The 25,664-nt window shown below is 37.4% G+C and overlaps 1 protein-coding gene across 1 annotated transcript in view; it reads left to right on the top strand.

Annotated features, from left to right (window-relative positions):
* Window positions 1-25,664, top strand: part of CTNNAL1 (catenin alpha like 1) — a 57,347-nt gene that overhangs the window by 27,663 nt on the left and 4,020 nt on the right. Inside the window, exons 4-15 of the mRNA XM_058801995.1 lie at window positions 4,366-4,485; window positions 6,668-6,757; window positions 7,059-7,229; window positions 8,258-8,458; window positions 10,307-10,393; window positions 13,363-13,521; window positions 14,961-15,053; window positions 15,367-15,517; window positions 21,299-21,336; window positions 24,530-24,580; window positions 24,679-24,833; window positions 25,614-25,662. Coding sequence (XP_058657978.1) covers window positions 4,366-4,485; window positions 6,668-6,757; window positions 7,059-7,229; window positions 8,258-8,458; window positions 10,307-10,393; window positions 13,363-13,521; window positions 14,961-15,053; window positions 15,367-15,517; window positions 21,299-21,336; window positions 24,530-24,580; window positions 24,679-24,833; window positions 25,614-25,662 — 1,365 coding nt within the window. The remainder of the gene's footprint in view (window positions 1-4,365; window positions 4,486-6,667; window positions 6,758-7,058; window positions 7,230-8,257; window positions 8,459-10,306; window positions 10,394-13,362; window positions 13,522-14,960; window positions 15,054-15,366; window positions 15,518-21,298; window positions 21,337-24,529; window positions 24,581-24,678; window positions 24,834-25,613; window positions 25,663-25,664) is intronic.

The raw sequence follows: 25,664 nt of genomic DNA on the forward strand, positions 1-25,664 counted from the left end.
AATCATCTGCTTGCTAATGACAGGATGTTTGTTCTGTCAGGATCAAGACAAGGAGAGCTTTATGGGATCTAGGCAAAAAACTGTGAGGAATGTACATAAATGTCTGTGCCAGTGAAGTGAGATTTACAGATTAAAAGGTTTTTGTGCAGTTTAACTTAGGTCTTGAAACTTAGGATGAAACTACTTGGTTGGTTTAAATAATTCTATGAAGGCCCATTTAACCTCAAATATAATCTGTTTCATTCAGTGCAGACTTCACTGTCCTGCCTGTAGGATATTCTTCCATTTTTTTCTTCACAATGTGCTAAAACAAAAATAGAAAAATCCTCTATTTGAAAAATGAGAACCTGATAAGGCCTGGGGGTTTCCATTAATTCTGAGCTTGTAATCCAGAGCACTGCCCCTCTTTCCACTTCCTTTGTCCCAGTTTACTTTCCAGACCCACCGGACTCTGTTTTGCAGCACGTAGATCCAAGGCACTTAGCTCAGTCCAGGATTCAAAACCAGTGAAATTACCTGCATCTCTCTGGCTTTAGACTTGTCAGCACTGATCTGCCATCTTTGTGCTCATTTCTTCTCCCAGCGGTTGATTCAGTTTGCAGCAGTGTTATCAATATCAGTTTGCTGATGTTCCTTGCAGCGTTGGTCTTTTTTTGCACTGAAGACCAGAATGATGCATTTAATACCTTTTGCTGCTTTTCTGCTGTCATCTGCAGCCATGCAGTAATCCTAATTAATTTACCTTTCCAAAAGTGGCAGGTTTAGGCTATGGAGCAACTGTGCAAATGCACATATCATGAAAAGGGTAAGGAAGGCTATATCCTTTCATGACCAGGCTAGGTTTCTAGTAATTTTAAGTATATATGAAAACATTGTCATATACACACCAATGTGAATATAGTAAGCACAGATGTAGCATTTAATTTTGAAAGCATTTCAAGCAATCTTATAGTCCAAAGTGTATCTGATTCTGACTGCCGTAGGCACAGAATCATAAAATATCCTGAGTTGAAGGGACCCAAGTCCAACTCCTGGCCCTGCACAGGACACCCCAAGAGTAACACCATGTGTCCAAGAGCACTGTCCAAATGCTTCTTGTCAGGCTGTGGCACTTCCTGGCAATCCTGTTCCAGTGCCCAACCACCCTCTGGGTGAAGAACCTTTTCATGATAGCCGACCTAAAACTCCCCAGATAAAACTTCAGGCCATTCCCTCAGGTCCTGTCACAGAAGAGATCAGTGCCTGCTGCTCCTTGTTCCCTCACAAGAAAGTTGTAACTGCAATCAGGTCTCCCCTCAGTCTCCTCTTCTCCTAACAGACCAAGGGATCTCAGCTGTTCCTCATACAGCTTCCCCTCAAGGCCCTTCACCATCTTCATAGCCCTCCTCTGGACACTCTCTAATGGTTCAATATCCCTCTTATATGGTGGCACCCAGAACTGCCCCCAGCACTGGCGGTGAGGCTGCCCCAGTGCAGAGCAGAGTGGGACAATCCCCTCCCTTGCCCAGCTGTGAGTGCTGTGCCTGGTGCCCCCCAGGACACAGCTGATCTTTGGGATCTCCTGGGTTTCACTGCATTCTCCTTTCTGTGCGTAGTGCACATCTGGGAAAGTCTGCTTTTGTCTGTGGTACCAGTAGAGCAATTCACATCTACAGAACCAGATTAAATAAATAGTGTTTTATACAGGCCTAATATTTATATATGCCCTAATTTTTTAGAATGCATTCCCAAAAAGTGTGTCAGACACCACTATGATGGATAGCAAAGAGGTTCTTCCTGTAGGAGACATGGTGGTAGAGGGATAATATGGGCAGGGATTGAAGAAGTGCACACAAATACCCTGAGATAGTGTAGTATAATATGGCAAAGAGGATGGAAAAGTACTGAGGATCATCAGCACTGCCAGCTGGAGAAGATTCTGGCTTCTTGAAGTGCATCACTGTTCCAGAAGATCTCAGCTCCATTTTTATCTTAGAGAATGAATGCCCAATGTTAAACTTCTATTGCCTTTTATTTTACTGCCTATTTCTGAACACCTTTTTTTTCCCCCATTGTCATAGTCTTCCTCATGTGAACAAAGAGTCAGTCAAGGGCTAAGGATAGAAGAACAGATGAGTGGTTGGGCGTCCAATCTCTCAGACAAATGAAGTGATTGAGATCTTCCAGAATGGTGATCTGTTCCAGAATCCAGCCTCTGGCTGGTGATCCCCAGTGATCCTGTTCCTGCTTCCACATTCTCTGCACCATATATGCTGTCCTTGTGTTCTTGGATTGCGTTCATTTTCTTCCATACCTGCCCACATCTTTCCTACCTTACAAAATCAGTTCCATTATCCAACAGGCTTAGTCACTGCATTGGTGAGCTTAAGGTTTCGCTCCAGTCACTGTCACCAGTCAGGTCAGGAGAGCCAGAACAATAAGCAGGGAAGTGACAGATAGTGTGGGAGTTGCTGCATTGTGCATTTTGGATCAAAATATGGATGTGCCCTGAGGTGATGTCAGCCTGCCACTGCTGTTTGCAAGGCAGCATTCATCCTGCAGCAGTAGCTGTGCAATACCTAGTGCTAATTTAGACGTTAATAAGAGCTTAAAGCCTTGAGGGTTTTTTACATTTTTTAACCTTTTAATTAATAGATGTATGTCTTCATTACTATCTGCATGTTTCTTGTTGAAAAAGCTTTAAAACGAAAAATTATGAAGACATCACAGATATTGTACATTGTATCAGCATCTTGAATAAGCTTTAAACAAATTTAGAGCTGTCTATACAGGTTTTTGGAATGTCAGCTCTGCCTGGGATGTCTAGAATTATTTAATGTAATGGAAATGCATGTGCTTTCACTGTAATTTTTATTTGACAAGAATTTGTCATGATAGATCCACAGAAAACTGTAACAGTTGTTTGCAACCAAGGTCAGACTCATAAAGTACTACATTTGATTAAACCTAGAATGGTTGGGCATCATTAATATTTCTTTTTATCTATTCTTAGAAGAGAAAGTTGGACATTAGCTTGTATGTTTTCCTCTTTTATCCGCATTTACTGTTCTACATCCTCACTTTCTCTGTCTGTGGTTCTCTCCTCCTTCCACTCCCATGATGCTATTTTCACATCTTTATGCATCTTCCTTCCAAGTCCTTCGCACTCCAGCCTTTCCTATGTATCAACAGCCCAATCAGGAAAACTCCTCCTTTCTGCAGCCTTTGTGGAACTGCTTGCCCAACGTAATATACTCAGACAGATTGCTGCAGTCTAATATTGCTTGATAAAGCTGTGAATTCCACAGCAGTCACAGTGGGACATTTGCTTTACTGAGGTTACAGCTGAGACTGAGTGGCTGCTCTGCCACAAACAAATGGGCGCTTCTAGGAGAGTTTGCCAGGGTTGCAGGGAAGGGGGAGTTTGTCATAATCAGGTGTGTACACTGTTTTTCTAGTTGTGGGGAGATACTTTTGGCATAGAAAAGGAAAAATCAGTTGAAGTTTCTCCCTTTCAAGTACAGTCTCTTAAATTTTCATGTGGTGTTTTATCTCCAGTCTGAAAGACAATATAGAACTGCTTTGAGTGTTTCCCTTCTGAAGACATTTAGTGGATTTGAAAGATCACTTTGAGATTAGCAAGTATATGTCTAACCTGAAAAATGCAGATGGTGATTTCTGTTATAATCCATAATGTAGTGACTTCACAGGATACCTTCAGTAATCAGTAATTTATGAGCTCTATGATAGTCTTTCTAAATGTTTAAAAAAATGCTGATTTTACATGTGTTTATATATCGTGAGTAAGAACTTGGTACAACCTGGGTTTATTTAGTTCTTTGTTTTATATGCACCTGATAGAAATCTCCAGAGTTAGAGTAGGTTGTTATGGAAAGTACAAAACTATGAATTCACTTATTTTTACCTTTTTTTTTCAGTTTTGTTGAGTTCTGTTGCCTTTTTTTTTTTTTTTTTAATATGCAGAGCCACCGAAACACATCTCTGTAACTGTGATTTTAGACTTTAAAGGGAGGCATCTGAAATGGAGAGTTACAACACAGGGGTATCATCTGCACTTGTTACTGTCATATTAAATTTAAAGCCACATTTTTTCATGAATCTGGAAGCTGAATCCATCAATACTCTTACTCTTCATATTGTGAGGAGCAGGGAAAATGTGTTTTGAGGGCTGACAACAAATGACTAACTTTGAAAGCAGCATGATAATTAACTCACTATGGATTTCTGGCTGAGTTATTAATGCCTAAATTGTGACAAATATATACGTTTTAAACTACACACCTTAGGAATGTCTGTAAATAATAGTACTCCTAGTTCAATGATAATGGTTTTTGTTAATCTACAGTGTTTTCCTTTATCTTGCAGGTTCTTGCAACAATGGAACAACTAGAAAAAGTCAGTAGTTTCCAGGAGTTTGTACAGATATTCAGCCAGTTTGGGAATGAAATGGTGGAGTTTGCCCATTTAACTGGAGATCGGCAAAATGTAAGTATTAGTAAGGAGTTGTAAGAGATGTTGCACAGTATCATCTTCATCTTGTTATCAGGAAGGTGTGGGTTCTTCTGGGATGATAAAAGAAAACAAAACAATTGCTGATGTCCTCTCTGTGGAACCTGCCCTCTCCTTGCTCCACCCAAAACCCATCTTTTCATTTTAAAGCTCAGCCTGAGAAATATGGCTGCATTGTTTGCCCTGCATGTCTTCCAGAAGCCTGGGTGTGTGTTATATTCATTGTCTTTTGGCTTCAGTCACTTTCTTTTGGCTCTAACCTTTCTGGCTCATTACTCTGGTATAGTTTGTCTGTTGTTATTGGACAGAATATTTGAAGTTTGCATGTAGTGAAAGGACTTCATTATCTTAAACTCCAAAGGGATTCTAATAAAGCATCTGCTTGGTGGCTTGTTAGAGTTTGATGATGATGCTGATGATGATTATTATTATTATTAAATACCTTTCTAGGTTTAGGTTGAGACCTTCTTATGTTAGGGCGATGAATTTTAGTTCTCATAGGTAGCTACTCTTTCAAAGCCTTTCATTCATACTGGAAGCTTTTTTCCCCACTACTTCCATGTAAATTTAAGGGTTTGCTGAGGCTAAAGACTTCTCCTGTGGGCTCTGGTTGCTTTCCCTTGATAATCCAATCCTCTGTTCAAAGCTAAACCAGAGTTTGGTGTTAATATACAGAGTCCCTAATATCCATCAAAATTCAGAAATCTGCTTGTATAAACAAATTGGCCAGCATCATGTGTTTCCTTTTACTGTTGATGCGTGCATGCTTGGTGTCAAAGAACTGGGAAACCTACTTAAAATTAAAGGAAATACCTGCTTAGAAGGGAACTCTTTTTTTCTCTGAAGTATTTTTTCCCGGAAGCAGTTGGTCCTTTGAAAGGGAAACATGCATTAATTAGGAAGTCATAGTCACTTTTCAACTGCATTCACTTTTCAACTGGATTTTCAGTGTTAAGTTGTCTTCTGCTCTCCCCTCCTTGCCTACTTGACTCTTTTGGCAAGAGTGCTACATTACCACTTTTTCAGTTGTGTCAGGATTTTCTTGATGTGTTCAGTTTACAGTGTGTAGGCTGCTATGTGGCACTACTGGTTTTATGGGGAGGAGGCATTCCCTCACAGTATTTTTAAGTGTGCCATAAATTCTTGAGTGCCATCAGATTTATCAGAGTGTAATGTCAGAATTTCAGAAATCAACTGTTTTCCTGTTTCATTGTTTTATTGATTTGGTTTTTCATGTGGTTTTGATCTTAAAGATTTTCTGTAGTTGCTAAATACAGACATTATAAAAATGTCAAAACAGGCTGCTGCTGTGATTTATCTGGGTGTTTTTGTTAATCTAGGGTATATTAGGATTAATTGCATCTTGTAAAGCTTCAGCTCATCCCATTCAGTTGCCTGTTTGACACCCAGCACTCAGCTGTATTTGTGAGCAGTGTGAAGAGGGTAGCTGTAGCTTTCTAAGTTCTTTCCCTTGTTAGACCCTCTTGCATATTGAGGGATTAATGTCTTGCCCTCTTCCCCCACATCCTGGTTTGGAGTCTAAATTCTTCTGTTTTGATGAACTTTGCTGGGGGTATAGTTCAGTTTTGCAAATCCATCCATCTTTCCCTGGAAAGTTCTCGATAAGTTTCTGTACTCAGAGCAGAGAAATACCAAGGAATTGCTTTTTCAGCCTGTTAAGACTTTTTTTATTACTGGTATGTAGCAAATATAACATTGAAGTAGAGAAAAGATATAGTTTACATTTCTTCCGCTGCAGTATAATGAAAATCAGGTGTTCTCTGTTTCTGCCTTACCCTCCCCTCCATTTCAGAAAATACTTCTTGTCAGCTATTCTTTTCACCTCATTTTTCTGTTTTATGAATAATGCCGTATGATAAAGGTATCAAAATTAGCAACAGTTTACATAACATGCTCTATATCTTTGAGATCTTCCTTCTTTGAAATCTGAGTTGAATAGAGCCAAGAATAAATGCATAAATTGAAGTCTGTCTGAAAAGTAAGTTCTAGATCATGACTTAGGCTGAAAATAGCAGTTATCACAAATTAGAAAGCTTTTTCACAACCATTCACCTGCAAGAGTTCTTTTTCCAGTCTCACAAGTTAGTATTTTAAATACTGTGTGATATTTGGGTCTTTTTTTTCTTTTGGTGTTTAGGATTTGAAGGATGAGAAGAAAAAAGCTAGAATGGCAGCATCTAGGGCTGTTCTTGAGAAGTGCACTATGATGCTCCTGACTGCTTCAAAGGTGAGTGAGTTTGTGCACCCTTACACAACTTGGCTAAATCACAAAGCATGGCATCGGCCAGGAGAGCTGACTCTCCTCCCTCACTCTCTCACTTCAGATTTCATGCTAAAGGAGGGTATAAGTGTAAAGAATGAAGAAAGAAAATCTCTGTATTCTGAGTAACAGTGTGAATTCAACAGCAGTTTAACAAAGAATTCCGTATTTTAAAATAATTTTCTAGACTTGTCTTAGCAGGAAGCATTCATTTCAATATACTGCATGTGTACTCTTTCATAATAGTTACTCTGCTTTCTTTAAAAAGACTTGTCTGAGGCATCCAGACTGTGAGTCTGCTCGTATTAACAAAGATGGAGTTTTTCATCGGATGAGACTAGCTTTGGAACAGGTGATAGAAATTGTAACTGACTCTAGACCAAATGGAGAAAGTGAAATGGCCCCCATCAGTATATATTCTGGCATCAAAGAATTCAAGGTAAGAGTAGAAATAATGTTTTCTACAGCTAGTAAAGTACCTCTTAACTAGGATTTTGTGGGGAAAAAAATTGATTTTAGATTTGAAATCATGGAGCTGCATCCCTTCAGAGGTGTTGACTTAAATAACTGTCTCAAAATGCTAAAGAATCTGTCAAGAGGTGACTATAATGTAATTGTCATTGCCAAAACATGCCTCTCCTTCTGAATCAGTATGCATTCAGAACTCTTATATGTTGTTGAGGTGATGCATTGACATTGAATAAACTGAAATATCAGAATCGGCTCAGACCTTCATTAAAATTGTTGAGAATTCTTGCTTAATAAGTGTTAATGTTTTTAAAACTGCACACAAAAATATTCTTAAAAACATTTAAATGAGCAAGCTGTCATTTAAAAGAAATGTTCTGAATTGAAATTGTAGCTCAATGGACTTTTTTCCTCATAAAGGCTTTTCTAAATTTCATACTCCATTAAGAACAGTTAATGGGCAGCCATGGCTTACTGCTTTTGAGTGTGTCACTTTGGTTCAATTTATTTGTTTATCCATTTCCCCTCTTTGAATTTCCACTGAAATTTTTTGAGAGTGCCCCAAAGTATTAAATTTGCTACATACACATTTTTAGAAAACTACTCAAAATGGATTACATGGATGTGGAAGGATCAAACAAAATTGGATCATATATTTAATTTCTGAAACTTCCTGAACTTAGAAACTTTTTATTGACAGCAGTAGAACAATGATGTATTTGCTGTTATTCCTGATAAGGAATACAATAATATATTTGCTGCTATTCCTGATAAGAGGCTACTAAACTGCTGGTTGTATTATCACTTTTAAGAAACATCCCAAACCCCAAACTGCAGGTCTGGACACAAGGAAATTGTTGGATTACTTTGAACATAAGGGAGTAATTTTAAAAAGCATTAGGGAAAAAAATAAAATGTAAAATGATAGATCTGCTTTCTGCATTTGCATCACAACTAAATCATGTAAATTCTCAAGGAAATGATGTGCTTCTTTTTCAGAATAAGGTGGAAGGTCTCCGTGAGAATCTTTATTTTCTCTCAAAAGAGAACCTTTCAACAATGCTGGAAGTTATCCTGGAACACACAGAAGACTTCACAGACTCTGCCTATACCAGTCATGAGCACAGAGAGCACATTTTGGAGCTGTCTAAACAAGCTAAAATGGAACTAGAGCAGCTGGTTTCAGTGTGGATGCAAGCTGTAAGAGCTTTTTAGCAAAGTAAATCTTTTCATCTCTACTTTGAAAAGAAATTTTGAATGCAGTCTTTCTTCTGGTCTAGGAAGAGAGAATTGGGTGTATTCCTCACAGTGGGAGCTGATCAAGGAAGCCACAGTTTGTTCTGTGCTTTTGCAGCTTCCATATGTTCTGGCCTCCCCCTACCCCAGTGGTACTGCTTCATTCATTCTTTGATGGCTAAATTAGGCTACTGATGGCAGTAGACTAATTTTAATGAAGATGAGAGTCTAAACAAGGCAGTGAACAGAAGTATCACTGCACAGTCTTAAATAGTGAAGTCTTTTGGTGGAGTAGCTCAGAGATTTCAGTTGCCTTGATACCATAGCTGTGACCACAGTTTTCTTTCTTGTTTTCAACTGAAACAGTTAAACTATTGGAAAGGGAAACATTGTAAAAAATTGCCTGGGTTTTTAATATTATGGAAAGAGAAGAGAAACAATAAGGCTATTTTTGTTTGTCCTTTTTTACGTTATTTAAATGATGGTAGCTTTTAGAAAAGAATCATGTTAAGCCTGCGTCTATCATTTGTCTTATTTGTTCCTTGAAAATTATAGAAGATACATGCAAAAGGGGAAGCAAAGCAAGGTTGGAAAATGCAGCTTCTGGTTTTGATGCTGCTTTGCTTTCAGTCTTGCTCCTGAGGATATGTGTAGCACAAAGTCTTATCAACACTCTGAAATAAGGCAGATGTGTCCTGGTATAGGATATTTACTTAACTGAATGTGTCTTATGAGAAAGCCTTTTTGTTCCTTTTTTCCTCTTTGAATCAGGTACTGCTGTCAGGTGTTTTTAATGCAGTAGTGTAGTTTGAAGGGCATATAAATCTTACTGATAATACAGAATATTGTTATGACAAACAAGACACATACAGAATATCAATTTTATAGACTCCCTTTAACTATAGGAGCTAAACCTGTGTTTAGCTTGGTGTTGTTGGTTAGCCCTGGTAGGCAGCTGTGCAAACACTGCTCAGCAATAACTAACACTGTGTTGTCAGCGCTGCCTTTATCACAAATCTGAAGCAGCAGCATGCCAGATTTGTAAAGAGAGTTAATTCTATCCCAGCCAAAACCAGGATACGTGGTTATTTCTTAGTTCTATTACTGATGGAAAATAATCACCTCTAAATAATTTACAGGCTACATCTCACAAGATAGATATGAGAGCCTAGTTCAAGATTATGCATATATATGATCTGTGAAAATAGTTGGACGTGCACATGTGTGCTAATGCATTAAGAATTTTCATTAATAAATAACCCAACCTAGTTGTGACTAAAGACACAGCAGCAGGTAAAATAATAACTGCTCACTGAGGTGGATATTTGGTTTCAGCTCAACAGTTTCATTACAAGGTGAATGTTCTGAAGAACCAATCTTATAACTCAATATAAAACATTTGGTATAACATTTTTAGGTACCACTTTATTTTAAAAAATATGTTTATATTTAAAAAAAAAAAGCCTTAAATGCTTGTTTTACTTTAGGATGGTCAGGTAGATGATTTCTGGCAGATGTCAAGGAAACCCTTTTCTGAAAAAAGCTCAGTGAGGTTTAGAAATAAATTCCTGTTGAATACAAGCAGTCAATTAAATTGCCTCACAATTGGTTTTAGATTTAATTTGGTGATAAATGTTTTGTATAAAAGAATTTTCCTAGTAGAATATACACAGGCTGCATAAGTCAGAGCATTTCACCTAGAAAGAAAAGGCTGTCTTCTAAAGGTTCTTGAACTAATGGCATATGATGTCAAGGTGGAGTTTGCTGAGTTTTTTGTGTAATGTCTTGTTGGTTTCTTCCTTTGCTTTGTAGCAAAACCAAAAGACAAAGGATCTCATGGAAGACTTGGAAGTAGCCATTTTAAAAACATGCCAGTGCATGAATGAACTTAAAAGAGAGGTAAGTGCAGCTTAAGCAAGATAAGGTGAATAAAAGTTTGAATTTCATACTTTTCATAATGAGGTTGTAAAATAGGATCCTGTACCCAAGAAGACTGTTGCCTGCTAATAGACAAGAGTAACCAAATCAGAATTAGGTCATGGATTTAGCTACATCATCTTTGTCCTTACTGATTAGAAATCTGTTGGCTGCATAGGTTCACTGCTAACCCAAAAAAGTGTTTTTGGAAGCAAGTACTGTGTATGTAATCATTATTTTAAATGTAAAGGCAAACTTCTCTTGGGGATGCATGCATCACTGTTTGTTAAAACATTTTCTTCTAGTGTGTGCCTAAATTAATAAATTACATTTGCAGTTTATTTTTATTTAACTTTTCCTATTCATTTCCTTAGCAGAAATATGTTATGACAGTGCCTTATATTCAGGGGGTTTTTTTCAGCAGTTGTCAGCTGTGTGTGTGTCTGTAGTAAATCATTGTTCTTTTCCTAAGTGCAAGTATGCTGAGGTCAGCTTGCATACACACATGGAATAGCTGCCTCATTTGGTCCATGGGATGGACTGCACTTGCTGCTCAGGGTCTTCACCCTTCCTAGTGAGGATAGCATGGCTGCCTTGTCTGTTCCACAGAATTGAAGCAAATACAGAATCTGATTTCTGGCAGCTTCCTAAATATTTGCACATGATTCAGCTATCTTTTCAATTGCTTCAAATTGCTGTTCTTTTAAGCAGAGGGAGAAATGAAGATTAAGAACAGTGAGTTTCAACACAGAGCAGTGCAAAGATGTTGGAGAAGTGTGGCGAACTTGCTTAGGCTGAGCTGTCAGCTGCTGTAACTGGAAAATCTCGACTGCTGAAAAAATCATGCTCCCCTTTTTACCATAGGCAGAATAAGAAATTTTGTCTTCTGGACTGTAGTTCCTGCAGCTGTTCTGAAGATTTGAACAGTGCTTTCAGTCTGTTTCACTTCAGTTGCACTTCTGCTGTCAGGCAGAGTGTTTGGCTCCAGAAAGTGAAGGATAGATAATTTTTGCACTTTGATTATGTGCTGGTTTGTAATTTGGTCACCATTATGGAGGAAATAGGCAGCAGAGCTTTTCCAAAGTGGCCTTCACTTTGGAATAGGAGCACTTCACAGTGCTATGAGATTATCCTTTTTGAATAACATTGTTCCCAGGTGCTGCATGAGGTGGAAGAGTTCCCAGTCAAATTAGGATGTGACTATTTAATTGCATAGATCATAAAGCCACAGGTGGCTGGAATATGTTGTGTGAAAGAAAGGATTCATGCTCTTAGAAGTAAGTTCAGAGAATTTTGTTGTTTTTGTTGTTCTCTGTGTAGTGATTGAATTGATCCCAGCGTGGCCGTGCTTCTGTACGTGCCTGAAGGCTCTCCTGTCGGTCTGACTTGGGGTGCCACAGTGTATCAGTCAGGATTTCTACTGGTTAAATTCAAGTACTGTGACTATAATTAAAATGTTTTTGAGAGCCTGAGTGGCTGAGAACAAAAGACAGCCTTGTTAAAGTAGTTAACTCTGTCTTTTTATGGAAGAAACCGAAGTTGTGTTTCTTTCTTGAGATGATTTTACTGCTAATGATCAGAGACAGCATTAAGTAGAAGTATATTTCTATTTTGGATCAGGATGAAAAGAATCTCTAATGAAAAGGTGATCTCTATGTAGTCTACATATAAATGAGAATTGCCAGTTCCTACTCCAGCATTACAAGCCTTTCAGATATCCTTTCTTCAGAGTTGACTTCATTTCTGGGATTAGTGATTTGTGCTAATTTTTAATGCCATGTGAGCAATGTTATATAAATAGTTTATAACAGGTTGTCATAGCTCGTTTTTCCCCCTCTAAAAAACAATTGCAGCAGGTTTTGAGGCAACAATTCAGTTGTCTTGTCCTTTGTGAAATTAAAAAACAAATCCAGAAGAACCTAATTCTAGATGCACAGGAAGTACTGCCAGAGGAAGGGGGTAAAAATGGAATCCAGTGAATTAAAATCCCCAACAAACCATTCCAGTAAAAACTCTTCTGTATGGAGTGAGTTCCAAGCTCATCACATTCATAAGAGCTGGAAAAATACTTCCTCTTGAACACCAAGTTTGTTCTGTACTCAGTCTAGTCTAGCAAAGTGAGTGCAGTATTACAAGACTCACAGTAGTCCTATGAGCATATTCTCCTGTTCCTAAAGAGGTTGCTATTTTGGTTTTAGCAATATCCTTAAGGTAACCTAGTGACTAGTTGCTAGAACTAGCAGCAGCTGTCACTGATTCTGTTTTCAACCATGGTCCTTCACAGGACAGTGTCTGTGTGTGTCTGGATTTAGAGATGTGTTTAAATGAGAAGCTTCTCCTTGCTTGTTGGGAGTGTGGGGAGATTGAGACTCCTTCAAGACCCCTCTCCTTGTAGAAAAGGTGCTTTATACTTCCCTAAGTCTCTGTCACAAGCTGATTATATTCAAGCTTTTCTTTGCATCACTGATAATTCTAATTTCTAATATATTATGAATTCAGTTTTGCGTGGCTTCAGTCTGATTTACACAGTTCAATGTGTGTTCTTTAGGAGAAGTGGGATGGCCATTGTGCTTTCCTTCTCTTGGACTTGGTGACCCACAGATTCATGCACCTGGTTTTTCCTCAGGTGTAACATAATCAGAAAGCAGTGGTGTGATAACTCAGCTGCTCTTTTGTTTCTCTCCATATTTGGTTGTGAAGTTGTTTTTTCTTGTTTGTGGGGAGAGTTTTTTGGCTTTTTATTTTTTTTTATTGCAGTGGATTTTATCTTTGAATAGTAATTGAAGAACTAAAACTCCAGATGATAAGCAAGCGTTATAGGAGCTTTCATGCCAGTGAAGTTTTTCCTTCTTGAAAAATTAATCTGTCTCTTAAGCTTGTTTGACTTGGTATTGGATAGATTCTTTTTTCTGTTTCATTGTTTATCTCTTCTTCTTTTAATGCTATTCAAGGTCCACAGTGCAGCAACATCTCTGGCAGCAGATCTTCTGAAATACCATACAGATCATATGGTTCTCAAAGCATTAAAAATCACAGGAGTAGAGGGAAATCTTGAAGCTGTAGCAGAATATACTTGCAAGCTATCAGAGCAGAAAGAACAGCTTGTTGAGGTGAGTTCACACCTGATTTCATTGTATAGAAAACCTAGAAAATGAGTGGCTGGATTTGCATCAATCTGTTCTTTAGGAGGGCTTTGGTCTGTGTTTTTTCAGTTTTATTTTATTTTCCTAGTATGCTGTTGAATTTTGGATTGTTCTTGTCAGGGTCTGAGCCAGATACGTCACTGTGGAATGCAAGTGTTGTAGAAGGGATTTTACACTTGTGCCCAATTCTCCTCATGGATCTAGACTCAATCTGTATGTAGACATTTGGCCTAAAATATTAAGGAAAAAAGTAAGTTTCTAGGTCCAAGAGGAAATTATCACCCCTTTCTTTCAAGCACTAGGCATCCAGCAATAGCTGAATCCTGGTATACAAGAATGCTGGAGATACACAGTTAAATTTCTTAGTGCAGTGAGTTTGATTTTTTTGAAGATTAGTTAAGAGGGCCACTGAAAATCTTCCTCCTTTGTGACAAGCAGTGTGTGGAGGTGATATCAGCCACGTGTACATTGTTGCTGTCTCTCACAGATGAGCAGAGGCACCTGTGCCAGCAGGAGACATACAAATATAGATCACTTTGATCTGAAATATGGTGATGCCAGCAGCTGTACTTGCTTCATATCCAATACTCATTTCTAAAAAATTATGCTATACAGGGCTTGAGGATTCTCCCAGAAATATGAATATGCAGAAGCAACACCCTTGAACTTCCAGGACTGGCAGAACAATGCTTTGAATTTTTAATTTCAACTTTAATGTCTCCTTGATCTGTGGCTATTTACTGTTCTAGTGAGACATCAATTTTTTTTTTTTTTCAGGCATAACCAGAAGGTTAAATAGTGTTGTGTGTGAGACCTTGCAGCATGTCTGATGATGTGCAATAAGTTTCATATGTGCTGTCTCTGTCTTACAAATTCCTTTTGATCTGAAAACTTCCATGTTCCTTTCAACCCAAAGTTCACTCTTAATCTTCTTTAAAAAAAGCTGAAGGATAAAGTATTACTTCCCTAAACTAATTTGGCACTGATTTGCTCAAAGATAATTTAGTCCATTGGATGATGATGAAAACCTAAATTTTCCACATGGTTGCTTATTGCTGAATAAGCCTGTTCTTATTTATTCTACAGTTTTTCCAAGTTCTATATGTGTGTTCACCTTCAATTTTATTCAGACATAAATATGTGAAATTGTTTTTATTTTACTTTAGTTATTAAGACTTTCCTTTCTGTTAATGGTTTTCCACACCTTTCAAGTCAGGATTTAGCCCCATTTTTATTATTAATTCTCCCTGAGTAGCACCCAGCTGTGCAGTCCCCAGTGAATATTTGAATGGGCAATCAATAACTTTGTGTTTGTTTGTACACCTTATTTTTGTATGTACACCTTTTCTCACTACTAATAGATGCACATTTTTTACAATTCTTTTAATTTTTTAAAAATAATTCAGATGTGTCGCTTACTGAGGCATGTTTCTGGAACTGAGCCCCTCGAGATAACTTGCATACATGCAGAGGATACCTTTCAGGTCACTGGCCCACAGGTATGTTCAGCTTTTAACTGGCCTCTTCTGCTACACATAAATCAATAAAAATTATTTGTGTGAATTTTTAGGAGACCTAATGTTTACCTGTTCAAAGCATTGATTTCTAAGAAGGAATTTTGTTCTAGTGCTGGGTGGGAGCTAAAAGAATGCACAAGGAAGGTCATCAAGCCTGCAATTGTCAGATGAATACGCTACGAAGACGTAATAGTAGCAGTTTAATTCTGTGTTTTGCCTGGGGAGGCATTTGTGAATTCATGTGAAACACTATGTACTAGGATTTACAGGAGCAAATGCTTTGTTCTTTGTCCAGATAATTTCTGCTGCAGAAACTCTGGCATTACATCCATCTAGCAAGATTGCAAAAGAAAATCTTGAGGTGTTCTGCGAGGCCTGGGAGTCTCAACTGAGTGACATGTCTCTGTTGCTAAGAGAAATCAACGATGTGTTTGAAGGAAGAAGAGGTAAGAAGGCTGTGTAGAAATAGAAAAATGTAACTTCAAATCTAAGAATTTTAAGTGTGATTTAGCAAATTCTGTTTTCTCAAGAGTGGAGTGCAGTAAACAGTTCCACATCCTGTGGGATCTAGGTAGTAATACACAAATATGTTGGGTTTGTATAGATATCAAATCAGGCTGCTTATTGGATTTTTTCAAAATAAAGCAACCAAATATTTAAAGGCCTGATTTACTATAAGCTTAAGCTAGTAAGATTAGCTATGTTTAATTTTCTGCACTGGGATTAGTTCTAGCAAATCAAATGGAGCTGTTCAAAGGACACAAAAGTGTTTGACACAGCTCTTTACCAGCAGTGTCCAAATACAAGGGGTGGTAGGGCTTTCACCCACCCCTTGTTTTGTCTTGGACATATCATCAATTCATGACAGTCAAGATACAACTTGAATTGTGACATGTTTAATTAATGTCCTGTATTTGTAGAAAATACATATATACAGATATGTTCTATACTGTCAGCTTGCCGTGTATTCACTTCATAATGTAGTGAATGTAGTTATTTGATTTTTAAACTGCTGTCCTTTCTCCTGGATGGAATTTCTGACGACTCTGCACAATCTTGGGATATTTTCTCTGGTTGGTAAGTTTATTGGTATTTGTACAACATGTAGAAGAAAAGCTTGGAATCTTAAGGAAAAAAAATTCTGTGTCTAATTTTAGCATAGGGTAATTTTCCTTTAAAATGGAAGACATTTTGGTTTTTATTTTTATACCACATAATTTTCTTTCAGATTATTTCTTTAGTGTAGCCTGTCACACTTCTTATAGCTATGTCTTTGTTTCAGTCTTTAGGGTATAATTGCTTACAGATAGAATGTAATATATAATAATACTGTGAATGTCTTGTATTTTTAAGAAAATTGCTCAGGTTCGAAAGCTTAGATTTAGCTAAATATGGGCACTTAATTTTTTGTATCTAAGATACAGAAAATGTAAATCCTTATTCAGGTTAGATGACACTTTATCAATGATACAATACTTCATCTTGCTGTTGAGACCTCTTTTCATTTTCAGATTTGATTTTGTAGTTTGAATTTCTGTTCTTGATTATTTGTGTAAGCAGTTCTTTACTGCTAGCATTTTGAGCACAGTAGCAACCAATCACGGGGTGTAACATCTTAAATTGCTGTTGCTGGTTGGTGAATGAGTGTGTGCCTGAGCCTCAAGACTTGTAAAAAGAAAACATATGTTGAAATTCTGAGTGGGTTTACAATAATTGTGTGTACTTCAGGTTATTGGCAGTTTGGGACTTCTGAGAAAAACATGATTGTTATTCCAGCTGTTCTTCCAACTTATTCTGAAATACCACATAAAAATGTGCAGACAGCCTGTTTATGAGCCTTTTAACTTTCAGCAGATTTTTTTTTGTTTTGGGAGCCAGGGTCAAATTCGCTTTCCTTAAAGAGAATATTTTATAACATGAAGCTCAAATTATGTTATTGTAAATTTGTTAGAATAAATTTGGAATCTTTAGGAATTTGGAATCTACTGAACATGCGGTATCTGATTTTTTTCATATTCATACAATGGTCTAGCAAGGTTGAATGATAACCTTTTTATATATTTATATCTATCTGTGTGTGTGTGTGCATACACATATATATATAGATATTACTGTATTTAAAAATTATAGGATGAGAATCATGCAGCCACAGCAAAGCATATCCTTGGCTCTCCAAACAAATTGTTCTTGATGTCAGATGCCCAGCCTCCTCTGTAGTTAATAACTTTCTCTTGGGGCTGCTGATGGCAGATAACACATTTTCCATAAGTGGTATTTTCCACTTTATTTAAAGCATCATTTCACAAGGGCAGCCCAGTGTCCTTGCTTAAAGGAGGGAAAGGAGAATGGGTAAGTGTTGCTGAGCAGGTTGGAGGCCATCATGAGTGATGCAGTGAATTCTTCTCATTTGGCATAACCACCCAAGGGTGTTCTTGTTAGTGGCTCTCATTTCCTCAGTCTTTCTTTCAGCATAAAGTGTTCTGATCCCACCACTGGTAAGATACTGAGCATTGCCTGTGTTCTCTCTGTGGCCTCGGGTGTGTTAGATCTTGTATTGTCAAAACACTGTTAAGAAATCTCTATTTCCCTTGTCATATGGCCCAGACTTTCCTCTGAATCTGGATTGTTTCATAGGTGCCACCAATTATGTCCTTAGAAGTAATTTGATCTCTTATATCCACCTGTCTTCCACAAAGTTTTCCTCTGTTTTGTGGGCTAATCTGGTTTTGTTTGTTTGTTTTCTTTTGTTGGACTTCAGAGTGACTCTTGTCATTAAAAAAAAAAGGGAGGGGAAAAAATCTCACCTGAGCACCCCCACCTTTTTTCTACCAGAAAATACTCTGAAATTACTTTGCCACTTCCAACATTTTTCTTCTCCAAGAAAACACACCTGGTGATCCAGTAAATAAATGAAACTAACTTTACTTGCTAAGAGGTTATAGGAGTGGCATTCACAAAACTTTTGCCTCCAAACACAATGGAGTTGTCACAATATTTGATAAGGCTTTATTCTTCTTGTAATTCATTATACTTGTCTTAATGTTGAGGTTGGTAAAAGTGTCTTTATTTTACAGACTAAAATGTATCAAGTGCTTTATTCATAGTAAAATTGTGACTGTATGTGAGAAGAGATAGAATTACAGTATATTTTTTTTTCTCCTCAGTTTAAAATCTTGTATTTTTGTACTACCAATTTAAATGTTTGGCTTTGTTAGAGAGTTCAGAATACAGCTTAAGATGCAAAAATTGAATGGTGAATAAATGTGCTGGACACATCAAATAAAAGAAGCATTTTTTGGATTACACTAGATTCACATTGTTTATACTAATTTCTTTATTTTCACGAGCAATTGCATAGCTCCTTTATCCAGTGGGGTTTTTTTTCATAACATAAAATGAGGTATTTCTCATGCTGAAATCCCAAATGCACATGGGAGGAGCTGGATTTAACTTGAAAGTGAAGCAATATTTTACTCAATTTTAATGAAATTATACCAGAACATGCCCAAATTGAAGAGGGCTTCTCCAGGGTAGCAGGACTCACAGGCATGACGGGGCGGGGGAGGGTGGTGAGCGCAGCATAGCCCAGTAACCTTCATTTGAATTTGGGAAATATTCCTGTGCTGTGCAGAACTGTACAGCTAGGTAGAGTTGTCCTTCTTTGCTCAATCCTAAACCACTTTTCAATCCAGTGGTGAGGAGGCCTCTTCTCCACAGTGTTGGTGTGTCCAGGCTGGGATGAGGAGGGTGACAGGCTCCTCAGGAGGGTAACCTTTCTCCCCTGCCAGGCACGGGAAGTTTGATTCTGCCCACAGAGAGATTGTTTGGTTCATTTCCATTTGGTGCTTAACTCTGAGGCTCTTGCACTTTGAGATGAACCACCCGACAAAAGTACCTTTCATCAATCCAAGCTGCTGGATGTCAGCCAAGCTCTTTTTTCTAATGTTTTGGTTTGAACATGGTGGAGAAGAATGTAAATAAATGATCTTCTGGTTTGCTTCCTGGTAACTGGGCTTACAAGGCAGCAAAGAAGTGAGAGAATAGTTTCTGAAGATAACATACTTCTCTGCTCTCCTCTTTTATTTTGCCCACTTGATTTGAGAGGAGTTGAATGACCATGAGATTTCTGAAGGACTGTAGGTGATGAATAGGTGATACAGATCAGAATTAGGAGGCTCAGATTCCAGGAAGAAGAGTGAAGCAGGCATGCTGCCATACTCTCAGAGAAGAAGTGACGTCAAAAGTGGGAATTCAAAGTTGAAATAGGAGTATTATGGAGGGAAAACCAGGACTGGAACTAGTAGAAAGCAGAAAATTGGAAGACAGAGAATGAAATAATGTAAATGAATTTTAAGTGAAAAAAAAATTAAAAAGGAAAAACATGTTTAAGAAAACACAGGCAGAGTAAAATAAAAAGAAGACCATCATGTGGTGAAAAAAGCCTCTTGAAATAATAGCAAAGATCTGACACACAAACTAAGGAAATTAAATACCTAAAAAATTACGTATGTATATTCTGTTAATGGAATCAAATAAAAGTTCTCTGATTACACTGATGGAATTAAGTATTTTCTGATTAGGTAGGATTTTCTCTGACCACAGTTGATCTGCTCCTTTGAAAGGTCTTGGTTTCTGTGGGTCCAGTGAACTGTGTTTTTTGTGTGTGTATTTTGTGATCCTTAGAGATTTTGACAATGTTCAAGAAATAAGTAGTTAGATCTTTCTTCTTTTTGAATAGGGTGAGCAATGAAACCCTGCTAAGGTAAATAATGAGAATTAGTAGAAGACCAAAGGCAATTTTTATTTTCTTCTGTTTGCCACCATTTTCCATTTGGTTTCCATTAATTCTGAATGCCTGCCTTGTGTGTGCAAGTACTGTGTCATTGCAGTGAGCATTTTTATTCCATTTGTTATGTCAAAGCTTTCTGTGTTTGAACTTTTTAACAAGACACAACATGTTTTTACATAGCTCCAAGGAGATCTTTTATGCTGCAGCATTTAAAATTGCAAGTTCACTTTTGTTCTTGGTATGTCTTACATGCCCTTTAGCTGATGTTTTGATGTATAGGATGTTGTAAATGACTTCTCATAATTTGTATTGGTCTTTAGGGGAGAAGTCTTGCTTGGATACACGTTAGGGCAATTAATATCCGAATAATACTGCATTCTGAAAAAAAAAAAGGTTATGCATCTTGTGCCCTGTTAGCTCGTTCATCTTTTGCAAAACTGCACAGGGGAAGGAAAAAGTGGTCTTAGGAAGGAAGGTTCCATTTTTCCTATTTTTCAAGAGGGTTGAAGGACACTTGTTGGCGTCCTAAAATTGTAGGAGTCAGTTGCCTAGATACAGAGATTTTGATCTTCCTGTTGTGTCAGGAGATAAAGGGCATGCTTTCAAAAAATCCTGAATGCACAAAAGAACTGTCTTCTGAGGACTCAGAATGGAACTTCTCTAGGAGCTGATGCAAGAGGAGGAATTAGCAATTGTAGCAACTGAATCTATTGTAATGAATGCTAGTCTTTGTAGACTATTATATCTTCTGGTAATTGAAACTCAGGCTGTTAGCCCAGGCAGTGTTTCTTCTTGAAAATAAAGTCTTATCAACTTTTAGGTAACACCCAAAAAGGATTTTTTTTTTCTTTCTTAATTTGTTTTGGTCAGACTTGGCAATACAAGAAAAAATTCAATAAGTGTGTAAAATGCTGTAGAACTTCCTTCTTCATAAAATACAGCACACATGGGATACGTATAGTACAACATGAGAGTTTTATTTGCATTACTTAGGAAAACCTGCCTATGTATTTCTCACTAGTGGCACTGTCTACTCCAAATTTCAGACCATTCATCCCATGCCAAGAAAAGCCATACATGGAGCTGCAAATTTATGTTCTGTATTTTGCAACAAAATGAGTGTATGTAGCTAGTGAGTCATGGAGAGAGTTGCTTTACTTTCCTTGTGAAATACATGCAGGAGACTAGAAATCTTACTGAGGAAAATGTTCAGAGAAGCTTTCTTAATTGCCAGTTGCTAAAATCTGAGCAGTACAGAGCTCTTGGCCTGTCTCGAAAGCATGAGACAGAGGACATTCAGTATTCAGAGAGGAGGAATTACAGGTAAGTAATTTGCTTTTATAGTACTGCAATTTTAGGAAGGATGAAGTAAGGCATTTGATCCCACTGATTAAAATCTGTAGATAAATTTTGGTATAAACCTGTGTGTTCTTCATAGGAGAGAAGCGCGTCTACCTATCACTGCCCAGACCGGGGGTAAGTTGCTTTTTGGTTTGTTGTAGTTACTTTGTATCTGCTGTTCTCTGTTTGATTTCTTTCCTTGTCTCAACCAAATGGGGACCTAACAATATCTTGGTAACATGCATCCTGACTGGATGGCTGACAGAAAAATATCAAAGTTTGGCAATTTATTAAGTGAATAATAAACAGACTGAAGACAAGTGTAACTAGTGATGTTACATGCTTTAATCACTTTGATTATACATAAACTTTAAATCCTGTTCAACAATTTTTTTACTATATAATCTACTTTCATGCTGTATAATTAAAAAGTACATTGTTGTTATTAAAACAGTAGGAATATGCTGCAATATACTGAAAATTAAAACAAAAATAAATCATACTACCAAGACTTAACATTGTAGCCTGAGTTAACCTATTTGTAACAAGGGTTCATGTTCCGAGCGTGTTGTAGCCTTTTTAAATAATGAGTTCTTGTTTCCTTCCTTGATCTTAAGTGTTTAATGTTGAGAAAAAGGTACACCAAATACCCAGTTTTTAGGTATGAGGTAATTTAATATCTGCAGCTGATTATAATTGATATTACGCTATTTCTGAGAGCATCTGTGTGTTAGGAAGCCTCCTAAATCTTGATAGTGTCATGCAATCAGTCATTTGATTCACCTGCTGTAAATTGAATCTTTCCATGAGTAGGAAAAAGGGAAAGAATGGTCTAAAAAGGTACAGTAAGCTCTAGCTTGCTTCTTTCTCTCCTTGCTTTTTTTCCTTAACCTGTAGAGAAATTTGGGTTTGAAATGGTCCTCTGTCTCCATGTCTTCTGTTGTGCAATTTTAGAGGTTCAAACACAACACAACTTCTGACTCTTAATGAAAAGATAAAACCTTTATAAATCCAATATTTATTTTAAAAGTTTTATAAAGCCAATCTGTGGATTTAAATTGTTAGGCTGCATGAGCATGGGTGAATTTCAGTATCTAGTTATGGAACTAGATACTGAAACTCTGGATAGGGTTTCTCTCCCTGACCAGTTTGACTAAGACACATAGCTTTTGGATGTTATAATTTAGAGATTAAATGTTTGAAGTCAGAGTCCCATTGATTAAAATATTTTTAAAAATATTAAATAAAATTTTGTGATCAGCATTTAAACAGTTCTGCTTGCATTGTTTGAAAGGTTTCTGCCTTCTTTTTGGGTTTTGCAAGATACTTAATATTGTGGGGAGTTACAAATGCACAGTTTCAAAGTAGACAGGAAATACAGATGGCATCCACAGGACACCAGAGTTTCTTCACAGAGTGATTTGTTTGCCTAGCTGGTGCTCTGAGCTTTGGAATTGCCTCTGTTCCCGGTGTTGTTCCTCTCAGCAGAGCCTCTCCTCCCCCCACTGCCACCACAGATCTGCTGTGCCTGGCTGACGCCCACGCTGTCCCTGCACAGAGGCCGCGCTGTTCCTGCCAATCTAATTAGATCACATATTTTGTTACATCTGTTTAATTGCCACTCTGCTGTTTGCTGGTAATGAGTGGCACCCTAGACCGTGCTGTAGATGAGGACCAGAGCAGCAGTGATGATTCATGTGTGTACTTAATGCATATTTTTTCTCTACAGTTTAAAGTGTTGAATCATGTTTTAAAAGCAGAATAACGTATCTACTGATCTGACTTTTAATAATAGTACTATTAAAATAATGCAAGGAAACACTAGAGTGGAGAAAACTGCAAAAACATTCTGACCTTCCTTTAGTTATTTGTGAATTGAAAACCTTATTTGCTGTAACCAGTGCTGGTTTTCTTGAATATCCTTCCATGACTCTGCAGCTTAAATATTTGCCATACCTTCTAGACCAAAATTCGTGTTTACAAACAAATCTAGTTTGGTTTTGTCTTCCTTTCTTCTTTTAAGACACTGCCTTGAAAACAGTATTTCTGAAATTGCATTCTAACATGCAGTATAGTCAAATCACAATTAGGAGTACAGTCCTTTGTGCTAAATGTTTTGATATGAGATCAGCATTTCTAATACATAGGCAGAATTGCAGTGTCTAATCTGGGTAGTCATTCTTAAGATTCAGAATATTTAAACATTTTTGGATGGAAAAGAGAAATGGCAGAAAGTTAAACTGTGCACTAAATTACACTAGGAACTTCAGTATGAGTACTTTTGCTCAGATTCTTGAAGTGAGAAATGGAAATGGAACTAGAATCTCATTTCTGATGCTGTTCACAATGAACAGTGTTGTTTCTTGGTTTGTTGGGTTTTTTTTCCGCATGCATTACTGAACCTAATTTGCCCAAGTACTCCCACGAATGAATAGCAGCAGGTTTTTGTCAGAGTTTTTCAGAATCTCAGACAAGGCTCTCAGCTGAGCACTGAGATTATCCAGCTTCCTCCTGTGCCTCACACCTCTCCAAGTTATGATACCAATTTTGTGCTACTCCTCTGCAGTCCAGTGGTTTCTGAATGTGGACTGTGCCTCCCACATCTGATGATTTTGCTGTCTTTGCACAGTGACAGCACCAGCACATGAAATTAAAGCCAAAACCAGCAAATAATTACAAAATAAATTATGAATTACTGCCTAAGTGTGTCATGCAGTTGGCAAGCCCTGCCTTACCAGGAAGTCCACTCACATCAGTACCACTAATTATGAGCTAATATTTGGCTTGCAGCCAGACTTTTATTTTAAATAGTTCATGACTTAAAAAAAAAAGAAGGAAACCCATGAAAAGATCAGTGTCAGTATTTGCTTACAGCTGCTTCTCCAGAGTGACACAGAATACTGGGCTGCCTCCTCACAGCAGCATTCATATGGGTTGTAGTCTATGTCAGCTTGCTATTAGCCAAATCAGCATCCCTGTTATATCAGTACCATCAGTGATAGAAAAATCAGTGCAGGAGTACTTGCTTAAGACTGTTTAGTCCTGAGTATTATTGAGGATTTACAGGGTAAAGGGAAGAGACTGTACTGCATTAGGAAGTGGAGACTGTGGAAGAGGTCTTTTCCTTGCAATTTCAGGGCATCTGCACCTGCCATTTCAGGACAGACAGATCAGTACAGGTTCTCAGTTTCTGCTGAGAAGTTTGTTTGAACCTCTGGAACTCTCCTGCAAAGTCTTTCTCTGAATATAGAGCTACCTCTTTAAGATTTGCAAGTAAAATTATTACCAATTCCTTTTATTTAAAAACATTATTTTTTGTTTGAAACAGAAGCATAATGCAAATCTGAAAGCATTAAAGCCAGTCAAACTAGATTCTGAGGTAAGATGGCATCATTTTAGTAAAAAAACTCCTTTCATCTTTTTATCTTGTCTGAACAATGTGTTTTTAAGTGCTATAAATATGCTTGCTATTTACAGGAACAGGCGAAAATTGCAAAGCTTGGATTAGAATTGCATCTGCTCACATCTGATGTGGATTCTGAGACAGAGAAATGGGAGGACCAGGAGAATGAGATTGTGCAGCATGGACAAGGCATGTCAAGTATGGCCTACTCCATGTATTTATTTACCAGGTAATTTGAGTACACATGGCAAATTTTGGTGGGAAAAAGAGCATTAACAGTGTTTATAAGAAAGAACAAATTTTCATTTTCAGAGCATAATAATTGGGACTGTTTTAGAAAGGAACTTGATTCTGTCTGTAGACTTTATAAACTTTTGTAAATTTCTGAACTGTTTAAAAAACCCCTAATTTTAAACACCCCTTTATTTTTAAAGGGCTTAACATCTGTTTTGTTGGAGGGCATCTATTTAAATGTCTCTTGGGTACGGAAAAATCATTTTAAGAATCATGTTCATAAATACTTTGAAAATTAAGGGAATTAAAGCACAAGTATATACCTGTAGATGAGATAGAACCGTAGATGAGAATTACTGATCCATGTACTGAAAAGTGTTTATCTGAAACTTGCCTGTGCAATGTCAGCTTTCTTACTTGAAGAATTTAGGTTTGCTTGCGGTTTTTTTACCAGAGCTGAGATTTCTTTTTTGTAACCTGCTAGTCCAGTAATACTCATTATGCCAGAGATGTGGATTTCTAGTCTTGTTCAGCTTATGAGAACTGAGCCATTGTTAATTCCCCAACAGTGCTGTAGCTACTGAGGTGTTTGTATAATATATTTAAGTCAGTTCTTGTAGGTAGTTGTGTCTAGTATCTTCTAAAAGACTGATATTTACAGTTCACTGGTGTGAACTGTAAGATGTTCAGTGGTGAGACTATTTTTTGTAAGTAGTAGGCAATATAATCTGCAGTCTGTAAATGGCATGTCTTCTGCTTTTGTTATTTCTCACAGAGGAGAAGGACTTCTGAAAACTACTCAAGATTTATTTCATCAGGCAGAGGT

Source organism: Ammospiza caudacuta, chromosome 1 (assembly GCF_027887145.1).
Source record: "Ammospiza caudacuta isolate bAmmCau1 chromosome 1, bAmmCau1.pri, whole genome shotgun sequence".
In the NCBI taxonomy this organism is placed as follows: Eukaryota; Metazoa; Chordata; class Aves; order Passeriformes; family Passerellidae; genus Ammospiza; species Ammospiza caudacuta.